The sequence below is a fragment of the Notamacropus eugenii genome, chromosome 6, assembly GCF_028372415.1.
Source record: "Notamacropus eugenii isolate mMacEug1 chromosome 6, mMacEug1.pri_v2, whole genome shotgun sequence".
Classification (NCBI taxonomy): domain Eukaryota; kingdom Metazoa; phylum Chordata; class Mammalia; order Diprotodontia; family Macropodidae; genus Notamacropus; species Notamacropus eugenii.
This window is the reverse complement of record NC_092877.1, coordinates 149,415,863-149,431,105: the sequence shown is the minus strand read 5'-3', so window position 1 is coordinate 149,431,105 and position 15,243 is coordinate 149,415,863. Positions and strand designations below refer to the sequence as shown.

The 15,243-nt window shown below is 41.6% G+C and overlaps 2 protein-coding genes across 13 annotated transcripts in view; one reads left to right on the top strand and one right to left on the bottom strand.

Moving 5' to 3' along the window:
• The window catches only part of GATB (glutamyl-tRNA amidotransferase subunit B), a 137,514-nt gene extending 133,933 nt beyond the window's left edge, over positions 1–3,581 (top strand). For all 3 annotated transcript variants that reach the window (XM_072621254.1, XM_072621255.1, XM_072621253.1), the window contains 2 exons: positions 751–885; positions 2,412–3,581. In XM_072621254.1, coding sequence (XP_072477355.1) covers positions 751–885; positions 2,412–2,537 — 261 coding nt within the window. In that variant the 3' untranslated portion in view covers positions 2,538–3,581. The remainder of the gene's footprint in view (positions 1–750; positions 886–2,411) is intronic.
• The window catches only part of FHIP1A (FHF complex subunit HOOK interacting protein 1A), a 368,975-nt gene continuing 356,969 nt past the window's right edge, over positions 3,238–15,243 (bottom strand). For all 10 annotated transcript variants that reach the window (XM_072621249.1, XM_072621248.1, XM_072621251.1 and 7 more), the window contains one exon: positions 3,238–14,415. In XM_072621249.1, coding sequence (XP_072477350.1) covers positions 14,162–14,415 — 254 coding nt within the window. In that variant the 3' untranslated portion in view covers positions 3,238–14,161. The remainder of the gene's footprint in view (positions 14,416–15,243) is intronic.

Below are 15,243 nucleotides of genomic sequence, written 5' to 3'. Positions count from 1 at the left end.
TATGAGGCCAGATAACTTCCTGCCCATGTGGAGTCTTCTTCCCCAGCAGGATGAGTTATCTGGAGTTAAGAGTTGGTCTCAGCCCATTGGCTGCCTCCTACCATTTTTGCGTGGGTCCTAGCCTTTACAGAAAGTTGCCATTTCATTTAATTAGTTCATTGGATTTATAGTGTGCCTGTCTCCTGATTGTCAGCAGGAGTCCTGGGACTAGTCATTGCCCCCTCACGACTCCCACAGCAGTGCTGTAGAGGGGGAGGACTAGCTCTGCCCAGATATAGTAGCATCTCTGTCATGATTCAGCTGAGTGGGAGGGAAGCAGCACTCTAAAAGAGGTATGCAGGAGGTGCTCACTAAAGACCTGTTCAGACTGTGATAGAAGGGGAGTCCAGAGCCACCAATAGCCTCAAGTCACTTTTCACCCAGGGCCCAGAGAGTGCACTTGTCAACAGTGGTTCAGGACACTCTGATGAGAAATGAATGCCAGGCATAAGAGCCTGGCCCAGAGGGTTGATACACTTGCTCTAGGCCACCCAAGGAAACAAGATTTGAATCTAGATTTTTTGACTCCAAATCTAGTTACTTAATGGATTCTTTCACTTTCAGGATAAGAAAGACTTTGGTGTCAGTTCAGCCCTTTCTCTTCCTCCTTCTCCCTTCCCCAAACCCTTGTAACTTGGTATCCATGGAATGGGAACTGTGCCTTGTACCAGAGATCATTCTTTGCTGTGCCCTCCCCACTCTGGTTCTTAGGTTTTTGAGGAATTATGGCAAAACCAAGGAATGACTCCAGGCCAGATCGTGCAGGAGAAGAAACTTGAGCTGCTCCAGAACCAAGAGGAGCTGGAAGAGATCTGCCAGGCAGTGCTGGCCAAGCATCCTCAGGAGGTGAGTCACATCATCTGTGACTTGATTCAGGGGAGGAGACAGGTAGGACAGGAATCACCATTATACAAGTGGCCAGAGGTTTCTTCCAACTCACAGTATTTTTCATCATCATCCAAAGCCAGCAGTCACTGACCTCCACTAGGAGCTGTGGGCTTCGTTGTTACCTCAGGAAGCCTTTCTGTCCTCCAGTGGGTGTGGACTTTGTCCCTCAGCCTAGCTGGCCCAGCTTGAGTATTTTTATTCTCCTTGACAGTTGGGACAATTCAAACTCTATTTTCATTAGAAATTCTTATCCCTTTGGGTACCATTTAATTTACATGAAAAAGTTATTTATAGGAGTGTCACCAAAATCGCCAAATCTAAATTTTGACCTCTTAGGTGCCCAGCCTTTCTCCTGCCAAAAATAACTTTCCATCCACCCCATCTAAGCTGTCAAGAGCAAGGAGGACCACATCATAAGAACCTAGCATGCAGGTCTTGCAGTGAGAGAGGGGAGAGATGGCAGTGAAAACACTCCCAGCTTCAAGCCCGCAAGTGATTGTAAAGGCAGCATGGAAAATTATTTTTAAATTATGGAGAAAATTCTTGACAGGAGTGTGGCTAAAAACCAAGTCAATTTGTGTTCTGAGCATAGCACAAAATAGGCAAGTTAAAATGACTAAGGCCTCTCCCTCTTCCAGTCTAATCTTATTGTCTAGAGGGATTTTTCCACATGGGGAAGAAAAAAATTGCCATCCCTTAGAGAATAGTCCCCACCTAGCCATCAGCTCACTGGAAGACACTAACAGCCCCATAAAGAGCTCTTGATAAAGACAATAAGTGTGCGCCAGGGCTTCTGTAGTCTCCATCTTCCTGCCTCCAAGTTGGATTCCTCCTGAAGTGCTTGAGTGCAGGTAGAACCAAGGATGGAGGAACATCAGAGCCAAAGGTCACAAGCAGCCTCCTAACTAGCTCCTGTTTGATGTGCCTTCAGTGCCTCGTACCCTCCAAATGCTTTGAAAGAGGTGCTGATTTATTTTTTTTTTAAATAGCATTTTCAGTGACTACCGAGAGCCATTACTGCAGAATTAGAGAGACTCTCTTTGCTCTGATCAAACTTTTTGAATTCCCCTTAGGGAACTTGCTCACTCAGAGGACTTTTAAGAAGCTCAGATTGCTCTTAATACTTAGGAAAGAAACTTGGCTGAATCACCATTGGTGTGCCCTCCTCTTATCATTACAGGAATTAAAGAGGGAAGGAGGAGAGTTGAGTTTCCAGATTATCCCAGATCTAGGCCATCAGTCACTTGCTAATTTCCACTTCATTTATATCAGAAGTCAGAGTTTGGAAATTTCCCTTCAGAACCCAGAGAAATCTTCAGATTCATAGACTTGTCTTTACAAAGAAGGTCAAGGTCAACAAAGATGGCCAGACTCAACCTTCCTTAGGGTCCTTTCTCCCCACCCCTAGATAAGGCTGAGAAACAACTGCCTAGTTCAACTGTTTGCTTTTCCTCTTATATGTATTTTCTTCATTTCTTTCAAAGGTCATGGCAGTGAAGAAGGGAAACCAGAAAGTTGTGAACAAACTGATTGGGATGGTCCGAAGGGCAACAGAAGGACGGGCAGACCCAGCCAAGATAAAACAGATCCTAGAGAAACAGCTGCAGTGAGCAGCTCAGGGCCTGGCTCCCCTGACAGGAGCATGAAGAAAGCATAGACTGTGTCTGGGCCCCTTTAGGACCTCAAGGCCACGGGCTCCCATCTCCAGGGTCTCATTGTCTCCTGAGCCAACCAGGAATCCACCATGCCCACCACACATCAGCAACATGCCCTGGCCTCCAGAGCTCAGCCAGCATTCCCACCCCCCCAGCCTAGACTTTCTTTACAAAATATCTTTCCCTTGGCACCATATCCCCACAACCAAGATTACCAGGAAATTCTCCACAGGAGAACAGAAGGTCTTACTCCTGTGTTTGTTTCTATGCCAGTGGGAGCTTATGGGGTTTCAGTTAGAAATGTAGCAGCAGCTGAAAATCTCGGATTCTAGAATTCTGAAATAAATAAATCAAGCTTGACGATTTCAAAGGATGTACCAGCTTTTCTCTTTAGAGGGAAACAAAAAAAAAGTAAATCCAGTCATTTAAGCACTATATTTTTAGCACTAGAAATTGGTTGGTTCAGGCAAAAGGAACTGCAGCATCTGCATACAAGATTTTGGTAGGAGGTGCAGGGGCAGAGAAACAGTGGTATCACCCCAGCCTGCTCATCATCAGGTTGATAAGGACGCTTCGGTTTTCAGCAGTGATGATACGAGGAACCCAGAGCTTTGGACGCAAGGTCTGAGATTATGGTGAAAAAAAGGCAAAGAGATGTTTTCAAATATTTTAATGAATAAAATATATACCCATACTTCACATAAAAAAATTAACTTACAATTCAAATATTGTGCAGATGACCCAAAAAAGCTGTAACATTAAGTTGACTTGTTTTGTCTAGAAAGCATAATACTCTAAATTAGCAAATAGAGACCTTGACCTTTGCAAAATAATCATCTCATATTTAATTTGACATCCAAATGAAGGCCTCCTTGCTTTTATTCATGTTATATGACCAGTCACACCATTTTATCCACATTGCACAGTAGACCTCCTTTGTACCTGGATGCTCTGTAACCTCTGACTCAAAACTGGCTATTAAAGATAATTTGGTTTTTTCTTCTGTTTTTAAATAACATGGGACAAAAATAAGAAAGTCAAATCTTGCAGTGACCCTGCTTGATTCAAAGCATCATCAGCCCTTGATGAAAACAAAATGCATACATAAGACGCCTCTTCCTATACTTAATGCTGTACCATGAGAAATATGTTGCCAGCCTCTCTCCCATTCCTCCAGGGTTTTCAAATACCCACTTGGTAGCAAGCAGAGATGGTCGTTCCCTGAGAGAATATGGAGGGGAGGAAAGTATCCCCCTTACCTTTCAAAAAGAGGAATTGGTTCATGATGGCTGTACTCTCAATATTATTAGATAAGTAGCAAGGAATGAGCAGGTAACCTCTTCATTCATGCTGTAGCTGTGTAGAATTTTAAGATTCTACCATCCGCAAGAAAAGAAAGAAAAAATGCGTGCAGGGTTTCCCCCTTAAGTACTGAAAACTAACAGACCTGCAAACAAAAAGCCTCCATTTACTTCCTCTGATCTTCCCCAGGAAACAAGAAGCTCAGACCTGCTACTCCTTTCTCTCTCTAGATTCCATAATTCCATGAATCACAAATGACGGGGAAAGCAGCCTTTTCTGTCCCTGACACACGGAGAGTTTTGCTATTTGCTGTCTTTCCCAAAAGGCCCTGGCTTCTAGGGTAACAGAATTTGGCCAAGGCATGGCAGGCTTTTTTCAGAACTTAAGTCATTACTTAATTAGGATGGCAGCTCTATCCAGATTTTTTTTAAACAGCAAACATCTTTATAAACCATATCAGAGATGGAAGATTCACAATGAAAAATGTCAGAGTTAAAACACTTGGCCTTTAAAATGCCAAATCTTGTACGTTCCAGACATTTGGCTCTTACTAAATTTTAAGATCTCCCAAAAGGGACTTCGTGTTGACCTAACGGCAACTGTAAAAACTCAGATATAGTATCACAGACATTTCACTTGGACCCTCAACTAAACAATGTGATTTGTTTGCTTACAGCCCCACAAAGCAGTAGCTCTGTCCTCCGGTAGGTCTCAGTAAAATTCCATTTTAAATACATTCTTTGCATGGGTGTGAATTTTATTTGGTACCCTTCTTTGCTATTCTAGGAAAATCTGATTAAAATGTATGAGTCAACACCAAGGTGGAGTCTTTGCCGTCTGTCATTTGAAGTTCCACCGGTAGAGTTTGGTGGCTGATACTCTGTGCTCTGACTGTAAGAAAGATGATGTGGAAAACAGGCCCTCCCCCCAGACTGACCAGGACCAAGCTTTCTGCTTTAAGCTGCTCAACGCTAGCCTTGGAGTCAGAAAACCTGACTTCAAACCCTTCCACTGCCTACCACAGGTGTAGAGAAGAAGGATTTCCAGAGGGCATTTGGTCTCACCCCTTCATTTTTATAAGTGAAAAAACAAGACCAAGAAGGGAAGAAATTTGCCCACATTGGCATAATAGGATTCTTCTGAGAATACAGTAGTGCACCTTACATCACAAAGATTGTAAGAGGAGTGGAAATATGTGATATGGTCATAAGACTATGTAAAGAAAAAATTTGCTTAAATAAGTAGCACTTTACATGTATCCTAAGCATAAATGGAGAGAGCAGTTAAGTCCAGAAACAACTAAAAGGTGGAGTCAACGCTCCTGAACGCAGCTGGAAATCAAATTAAAAGGTAACTTGGAGATGTCTAACAAAATACACAATAAAACATAGATGATCTTAATTTGTGGTTTTCTAAGTCAATATAGAACCTGAAGAGATGTGTCTATTTGAGTCTGACACCAGCAGTCAGTAAGTTCCAAAAGAATGTAAACTCATCCAGGGCAAGGGACTGTTGCATTTTTGTCTTTCTCTAGCACCTAGCACCACACTTGGTTCATAAAAGGCACTTACTGAATGTTTATTAAATGAACAAATTTTAAGCTCTCTGAGACTTAGTTTCTTCATCTGTAAAAATGGGTAAAAAAAAAAAAATACTTCTACCTGCCTCCTACAGCTTGTTGAGAGATTTATATTGGATGGTTTGTGCAAAAGTATTAGTACCGTTTTGATGATCCTTAATAATTGACTGTCCTTAATAATAATTACTTAGCAAGTGGTCTTTCATGGAACTCCTTTGGAATTGATCACATCTAATCATAACAATGATCAGTTCTGTCACCTTGATGGCTAGAACTCAAGAGGCTGGGCATATACCTAGAGGTGAAATAAATTGGCCAGTACATCTGGACAAAGATGGGCCTAAAAAAACCTTTTTAGCCCTATTTTACTACTGAGATGGGGATGGAGTTTTAGCTAAAAGCCAGGTTTTGAAAGTTGATTATGAGTAATGTGGAAGGAATGAAACTTGTTTTCCAAGAGCCTCATTTATATGTAGCTTGTACACAATTTACCAGCAGCTTCAGGGTCTCAAGGATTCTACAAAGTGACTTTTTTTTTTTTTTGAGAGGATGGGAAAAGAGGAGACTGGGTTTCTCTCCTACCCAGGTGGAATGCAGCAGCCACTTATGAGCCCAAATCCAATACTGACTGGCATGGAAATTACAACCTCTATTTTGACAACTTGAGCCAGTCTGCCCTCTCCTTAGGTGATTTGGTGGCCCTGTGCTCCCAGGAAGTCATTATATTGGTACTAAACTTCGTATGGACATCCAATTGGATTCTAGTCCTGCTGCTGGTCCAAAAACTCAGAATTCCTCAACTCAAAATATCCAACAGCCTCAGCTTCCTGGCAAGGATCCTAGCAGGGATTACAGGTGTGTGCCTCTACAGTCAGTCACCTAGTTAAAAAAAAACTACATTTGTTTAAATAAGCATTAAGACAGAAGAAATCAAACTATGGAAAATACAAATCTGAGTTTTGTTCTTTACCAAAAAAACAATCACCTAACTTTTAGCCAGGTATATTTATGCGCTATTCCCTGTCACAAAGAGATACTAAATAAACAGATGAGGAGAGTGAAGAATAGTTTACCTTCTTATCTATGGAGAAGACCAAAATAAGAGACAGCATCACAAGATGCAAAATTGATTGTTTTGATTATAGCAAATTTTAAAAGTTTTGCACAAACAAAACCAATGCAACCAAGAGTAGAAGAAAAGCAGAAAGCTGGGAAACAATTTTTTACAGCAAATACCTCAGATAAAAGGCTTAATTTCTCAAATATGTAGAGAACTGAGTTGAATTTCTAAGACTATATATGTCATTCCCCAGTTGATTCAGAACTTAAGTCATTACTTAATTAGGATAGCAGCTCTATGAAGATTTTTTTTAATAGCCAATGTCTTTGTAAACCATATTAGAGAATGAAGATTCACAATGAAAAATGTCAAGGTTACAACACTTGGCAATTTTAACAAAAAAATCAAAGGTATCTATAGTCATGAAAAAAATATTCTAAATCACTTGATTAGAGATTTGCAAATTAAGACAACTTTTAGGTACCACCTCACACTTTATCAGATTGGCTAATATGACAGAAAAATAAAATGATAAATGCTGGAGATGTGGGAAAATTAGGTCACTAATGCATTGTTGTTGGAGTTATGAAGTTATCCATCTGTTCTAGAGAGCAATTTGGAACGCAGTCAAACTGCAAGCTTTGACCCAGCAATGCCACTACTAGGTCTGTATCCCAAAAGAGACCATAAAAAAGGGAAAAGGACCTACATATACAAAAGTATTTATAGCAGCCTTTTTATGGTGGAAAAAAATTGGAGATTGAGAGAATGTCCATCAATTGGGGAATGGCCAACCAAGTTGTGGTATATATGATTGTCATAGAATACAGTTTGGCATAAGAAAAAACAAGCAGGTATTTGTTACAAGAAAAACCTGAAAAGACTTACATGAACTGATGCAAAGTAAGGTGAACAGAACCAGGAGAACATTGTATAAAGTAACAGCAACCTTGTGCTATGATCAACTATGATTGATTTAACTCTTCTCTGCAATACAAGGATCCACGACAAGACCAGGATACTAATGAAGGAAATACTATCCACAACCAGAGAAAGAACTGATGGAATCTGAATGCAGAACCAAACATACTATTTTCACTTTTTTGGTGCACTTTTTTTCTTTCTTCTTTTCACAACATGACTAACATGGAAATGTCTTACATGACTGTAGATGTATATAACCCGTATCAAATTACTTACCATCTTAGGGAGAAGGAAAGGGAGAGAGAGAGTGGGAGAAAATCAAAATTTTATAAAGAAAAAGAATGTTTGGAAAAAATTGTTTTTACATGTAATTGGAAAAAATAAAATACTATTTAAAAGGGAAAAAAGTGCTAAATGGTCAAATTGGTGGTTGTATCATGGCATGCCAGTTGCTGCCTCTTCTACTAAAGGGACTTACCTAGAAATCATTCAAGACAGGCAACATCAAATCCCAATCTCCCTCTTTTGAAATGAATGCTCAATAAAAGGGATACTGCCCAGGAGAGGTTTCCTCCTAACAAGTCAGGCAATAACATCACTTACTTCAGGACATTCGAGGAAATATAAGGCTCATTTGTTACCTAATAAGCACAAAACTTTAGAGCAGTCTCAGCTCTAGGAAGCTTTTATGGTCTGAATTAAGATATACCATTATACTGTCATAGATACATACAGGAGTCATATGGGGCAGTGGGTGGAGATAATTGTTGATTTGCTAGAGCCTGCTTATTAATAAAAGCATGAGTTAACATAAGCCCAGTTTGTCCTTGAGAGGAAGAAATTGGCATGACCATTTCAAGAAGAGTCAGTCCAAAAGAGGCCAAAGGTTGCTAGGTATTAATGCCAGATAGTGAATGTACAGATGGCTAAAGCCCCCAGGGGTTAGATAAAAACCAAAGTGAACAAGGGACCAACCTATACAAATAAAATAGGCTAATAATAGGAAACCACCAACTGAAATCAGCCACTGATCATGCACTGACTAAGTAAGAAGCCTGTTGACCCTCCATGGCAGATTTTGGGAGGCCACAAAAGACATCTGGGATGGATTGGATGGTTTGCCAACTTCATTGCTGGAATTTTAAATACTGGACTTGATTAAGGGAGTTGAGTAGGATTTCATAAAATGAGCTGGAAGAAAGGGTAGCAATCTAATCCAATACTCATTTTGTAGATTAGGAAGCTAAATGATTGGCCCAAAATTGAATCTGAGCCTTCTAATTCTTTTCTCCTGAGGGGGGAAGGCAAGGCAGTTGGGGTTAAGTGTCTTGCCCAGGTCACACAGCAAGTGTCAAGTATCTGAGGCCACATTTGAACTCAGGTCCTCCTGACTCCAGGGCTGGTGCACTATTCACTGAGTCACTTAGCTGCCCCTCAATATTTCTCATTCAAAATCCAATGTTTTTTCCACTGCACCAGACTTAATAAAAGATATACCTTTTGGTGCAGTGTGGCTTGGAAGCTGAAACCCCTTTCATTCCTAGAAACGAGGTCAGAGGGTCTGGCTACCTTCCCATAACCTGCCACCATACTTAAGAAATACCCTCTTTTCCTGCTCCTCCCCTCTCTTGTCTAGAAAGAGCCTCACTCAAATCCCACCCACATCCATTTGGCCAAAGCCCAGTTTACCCAGTTAATGAGCTGCCAGGATAATCTGCCCTCCAGAACAAGGACTAGTTGGTTGCTAATGGGCTATTAAATGCTTGAGTGAAGAAACGATTTATGGGCATAGAATCATCTGGGATACAAGTCTTCCCCCCTTCTGAGAGCTTTTTTGCTAATGAATATTAGGTTTAAGAAAGCCAAAGTTAACTCTATTTTGTCCTAAAAAGTGTTTGCTCAATTACATACTTTCTGTAAGGAGGAGTGGATCTAAACCTTTCCACTACTCTGTTCTTAGGAATGATTTAGCATAGAGTTGGGTGTCAAGAGATATGCAAACTAATGACGGATATCCAAGAGGGCTCGGGCAGGGAGCATAGCACAGCAGTGACCATAGCACAGCAGTGACCTATGGCTGCTAGCTTGACCTTGCTGCCTGTTGCCTGCCACAGTTAATACTGCCAGGCTAGCTGAGGTTCATGCACAACCAAGTAGCATGTGTAATCATCACCACCCTGCAATAAAATCTTTCATACAAATGGCCAACGGGGACAGCTATTTCTGTAAACACAGCACTAGTAACAGCTGATTAAATCAAGGAGTCCTAAAGCAGGAGCTGGGGACCTATGGCAAATGTGGGACAGTAGTGTGGGTGTTTCTTAAAAAAAGAAAAAAAAACAAGGCTTCTATAGTAAAGAACATTGCCTCATGCTTGCTTGTGTGTCTCCTGGTCCAGAGTGGGCCACCCTTACCCTTCGCTCCAAACCATCCCAAAAGATGCAGAAAGCCAAGAACCTCTAGAGGAAGAAATCAGAAATATGGAGAGGAAATGGTTTTACACTAGCCATTCTGCCATTAGACAAGTAGAGGGCAAGGAGAGAATGGCTTCTTCCTTGGCTAGGAAGACAACTTCCTTTGCAGATATCCAAAACCAGCCATGAGAACTGGTGACTGCCCCTGGAGAAGGCCTGATGAGGGCAAACAAGCAGAATGCTTTGCAGCCTCGAGCCACAAAAAGATCCTTCTGTCAACCCAAATGATACTAACTTTTATTTCTACTACCGCTGAGTCAAATAAAACCCATCCAATTCCCCAAGTGGAAAGACTTTGCTGAGTGGACCAGATACATATCCTCATACACCTGACAAACTCAGGCTCACCTTTCACTCCCCCTTCCCTACCTCCCCTGAGCAAAGCACTGGACCATAAAGAAAACCCATTTCATATGAATGAAAAAAGTACTTAAGCCATAGTATTCCCCTCTCTACTAATGAGAGATAAGGTTGAAAATAAACTCTCAGGACCAACCTTGCCTAATTTCTTTCTCCACCCCACCCCCCACTCCCTTTTAGAAACTTCCCCTGGTATTTTTAAAATTAAATTAAAATATTTGCCCATTTTCAAAATCAGGCTGCCTTATGTGTACTATTGTGATTTGAATCATAAAATGTGGTCAGTTCAGAATAAAAGTGTTGGAAACTGGAATTGAGATTAAAGCTGAAATGGGCAACCCACAAAGTTCTGGACCTCAGCCAGTCCGTGTCTTAGTGAGTATCCTTCCTTCCCTAAGTCTACAAAGCTGGTGTGGCCCCACCTCGGGACCAAATCAGCAGAACCATAGTGCCCTCCCTTCTCTGTTTTAAAGATCACATATTTAGAAACACAAAGGACTACAACATCAACCAACTCAACCCTTGTTTTACACATGAAGAAGGTGAGGTTCACAGAGGTGAGGTCAGTTAGGCAAGATCATAAAATAGCAGAGAAAGGTCTGGAGCCCTGGCCCGGCTCCAAATCTAGGAGGGCTGTCAGTCACACTGTATTAAAATCCAGCCACTACTCTTATTTTTAGAAACTCAAAATAATCTCATTCCACAGCCATCCTCCTCCAGATTCCTTTTCTAATTTTACATTACAGCAGAAGAAGCTATACCCAATTTTTTGAAGTGAGAGTGTCTAAGGGCCAGAAAGAAAATTAGGCATTTATCCTCTTTTATCTCCATCCTAACTTCCTACTTATTCTGATTATTGCACAGGGGATCTTTCATTATCACCCCTTTTCCATTTTTAGAACCTTATATTATCAGGATCCATCTTTCAAGTTTCCTTTCATGCCCCTAAATCAGCTTAACTTCACAGGTAGTTCAGGATTAACTTCTTGGCTGCCTTATTAAGCCACCACAAACCTTTGTGGTTCCTCTGTGGTGTTACCTCATAACCCACTCCCCATTTTCCTTGCCCACCTCATTCCATTTACTTCCTCACCACCTCCTCCAGGGCATCCTCAAGAGAAGCAGCATATGTGATCCCTCCCCCCTCCAATCCCTACTCTTATTTATTCAGACCTGGCTTCCTGGGCTCAGTTTGTCCCCAAATTTCATTTCAGATAACCTTGGTCACAGCTTTGAAGGGGCAGGCCTAGAGATGCAGTATTTGTTCACAAATAGCCCCGTCCTATTTTCAAATTCAGAATTAGTAGAGGTCTAACTTGTTTTCTATACATGTAGGTTAAAGGCTTCTCAACAACCCTGTGATGAGTGATGCATATCACCTTTTCTTCCATTAGGGGCACTGATGGAGAAGACAGATAGTTGACTAAAAAAGATATGAGACATAAAAGCAAATTCTTATTCTTCCCCAAAGAAAACGAGCACAGAGTCCTTCTGTAACATCTGAAAAAAAGATGATGCAGAGAGTAGGAGCAAACCCTTTTGGGTTTAGCAATTTAATTAGATAGTCTAAACAGAAGGAAATACTTGAAGAACATAGTTAAAGTTCAAAGGTTCTGGTCTGGGAGATTTAAATCATCCCTTGAAATGAGAGTTTAAAAGTCCTTCTTCACACCTCCCCTACGCCCCCTCCCCACTCCACAATTAGCTCTCCATAGCAAACCATACTCTCTTCTAAACAGAGACCTTTGGGGATCTGAAAATACAACCAAGGGCCCAGAGATTCAAGCACGTGAGAGGTTTCCATTCTGAAATGCTTAGGCTGCCCAACTGCTAGCCAAGAGAGCTTACTTTAAGGCAAAGATTTTCAAGGCAGAAAAAAAAATGGGACTTTGGTTTCTCACTGAGAATCCCAGAACTAAGGCTTTCATATACTCCCTAAGAGGTCATAGAATCAGAAGTCTTAGAATTAGAAGAGACTTTATTAGAAACCATCTAGTCCAACCCCCGAGCTCCTTCATTTTACGTAAGGAAACTGAGATCTAGAAAGGTCATGTGCTTTCTCCAGGGCCACATAGGGAGCCAAATCCAACTGGTCTTTCCATTAAACCACATTGCCTCCTAGCTCTCGCCTTGGTCAAATTCCCTCTTATTTCCTAAGTCTTCCATTGGACAGGCACTGGCCCTCATGTTCTGTTCGCTTCATGATCTTTAAAATGGCCAATGCTGGTGCCTTCTCAGCTTCCATCAGGATTAAACCAGCACTTCAAAATCATTTTCATAACTGGTCCCTTGAGAAGAAGCTTACTTGATGAGGACAGCCCACACCCGGGGGACTCCGTCTGTTTTTCTTGCCTGAAACAGAGCACAAAGCTAGACTTTTTTGATCTCCTTCCTTCATAATACTGCTGGCTTATTACGAATTGGCTTTTCTACCCTGGAGAGATCTGCCTGAAAACAAGGGGATGGGGGTGGAAGGTGGAATAGGGCACAAGGAGAGAAGGGGAGAGGATGAGTCCACACTCCAAACAATGTTTACATCTAGAACCATGTTGCACTCGCAGTTATTTCTAGTTTCTCCCTTCCAGAGGTGATTGAAGGAATGTCTCTTTAACTGGGAGGATAGTGAGGCAACTACAGTGTTACAGCCCACATTAGGCACACCTAATGAATCCCATTACTCAGGAAGCAGAATTTCCTTGTGGAGTGAAGCAGCAGCAGCAGCAGCTACTCGGCTCAGCACAGCTCTTAGGAAGCTGTGTGCATCTGCTCACCTGGCTCCCAGGGTGGAGGGGAGAGGACACCACACAACACCTCTCTGCAGAGCGCAATGACGTATTAGAAAAAGGACACAACTGTATAAAATCACCTGTGTTTCTACAGGTAGCACTTAGTTCACACAAATTTAGTTCACACAAATTCCCCAAATGCAATGAAATTGTCTCCAGTCTATGGGTTTCCTTTTCGGGAGCACTTGAAAAATAACTAACTGTCCTTCAGACATAAGTAAAGGATGCTGGACTTTCTTTAGTTGGTCAAGAGAGAAATAAATCAGTCTCCTAAGAAACAAGGCTGCCACTTGCATAGGAACATTTTATTATGTGCAGATCTCACCAGGTAAGGCTTAGGGAGCAAGGGGAGGCTGATCAAAGTAAGTCTAGCTCGCAAACACAAGGGGAAAATTCCATGCATTCCCACTCCTTGCATCTGACTTTCCTGGTGGCCAGCTGGCTTCCCACACCCTAAGGCAAGATAAGGTGAATAGCACACTTGTTTTGCAGTGAAGTCCTAGGTTTAAAATGCAGAGAGACGCTTGATTTCAGTTGATGCAAAGAAGGCCCAGGGGTTCCATTTCTTTCCATTCTTGCTTCTAAAGAACCTGGTAACTTGGACGGAAGGCCACAGGAGCAGTCTGCTAAGTCTCAGTCATGTTCCCTTGGCAATCGTTTCCCCTCATTAAGGCCCTAGAGAAGACCAGGTGTGCCTGGTGATGAGAGATTCCAAGGGAGTGGAGCATGCCTGAGACTCCCAGGGTAGCCCCAAACAAATGTCGGTCCAAGTGCAGACCAGCTCAAAGGCCCAAGGGGGGGAAGAGAACAGGATGACAAACAAAAAATTGGGGAGAAGTTGGGCAATGACAAACAAGCCCTCTTGCAAACCATCACCTTATGAGACTTAAGTTCTACACAGCAGAAGATCATAAGGCCCAGTGGAGAGAGAGAATATATAAAGAGGTTATTCCCCTCCCAGATCAAGTATTGTCAGGAAATATCAAAGTAGAAATTTTTATAAGCAGCTTTGTATTTAAAAATCGGTCAAAACACTAAAACCCTTTCTTAAAACTGCACAAACCTGGTTTTTTGTTTGCTATTTTTTTTAAGGGCTAACAATAAGATTCCTCAAAATCACCCAGGATCTTGTAGCATAGAATTGAATGCTCCTGGGCCAAAGCTGCCAGTTCTTTCAGAAACTCCGGGAAGAGGGCAGCAGCCAGCATGGTGTTCCTCACAGGCAGCGGGATGCTGGGAAGGGTCCCTGGTGTCTTTCCTCTGTTGGGTAGGAAAGGCTGAAGCATCCTCGAGGGACTGTCCAAAATGCTCCTTCCAGCCGCTGTTGAATAGGAGTCCTGATTGTGATCTGAAGTCAGAAAAGCAAGAACAATTTCTATCACAGATGTTAGAGGGTCTCAAATCCTACTTGACTTCTTGATTACCTTACTTGAATGGAGTTGACGTGGGTGGGGACACATCACCATAGACATAAGGGCAAGAGTTCTTAACCTACGGGTTAAAGTTCTTAACCTCCAAACCCAGGGGGCCTATCATGCTGGATAGGGAAAAAATTAAATCTATATTTCAGTGTATTTGGTTTCTTTTGTATTTCAATATGATTGGTTTCCTGTCTATCTTATTTTATACCTCTAAAAACATTGTTCTGAGAAAGGATCCATAGGTTTCAGCAACTTGCCCAAGGTACCAATGGCACAAAAATGATTGTATCCCTGCTTTAACTAGATATACACCAACATCTCTCTCCACATAACAAGGTAAACTCCAAGACATAAAAGGTGACAAAATAAGCAAAGTGGAGGAGCAAGGAAGAAAGTACCTGTCAGATATGAATAGGGGAAGAGTGCCTGACCAAATGAGACAGAGAAGATCACACAAGGTAAAATGGACAATTTTGATTACATAAATTAAAAAAAAGTTTTGCACAAACAGAACCAATGCAGCTACAATTAGAAGAGAAGCAGGTACATAGGGGAAAAAAATCTTTGCAGCATGTTTCCTGATAAAGAACTTATTTCTAAGATATATAGGGAACTGATTCAAATTTATAAGAAAAAGAGCCATTCCCCAATTGATAAATGGTCAAAGGATATGAACAGTCAGTACTTAGAGGAAGAAATCCACACTATCAATAGCCATATAAATATACTCTAAATCATTAATAATTAGAGAAATG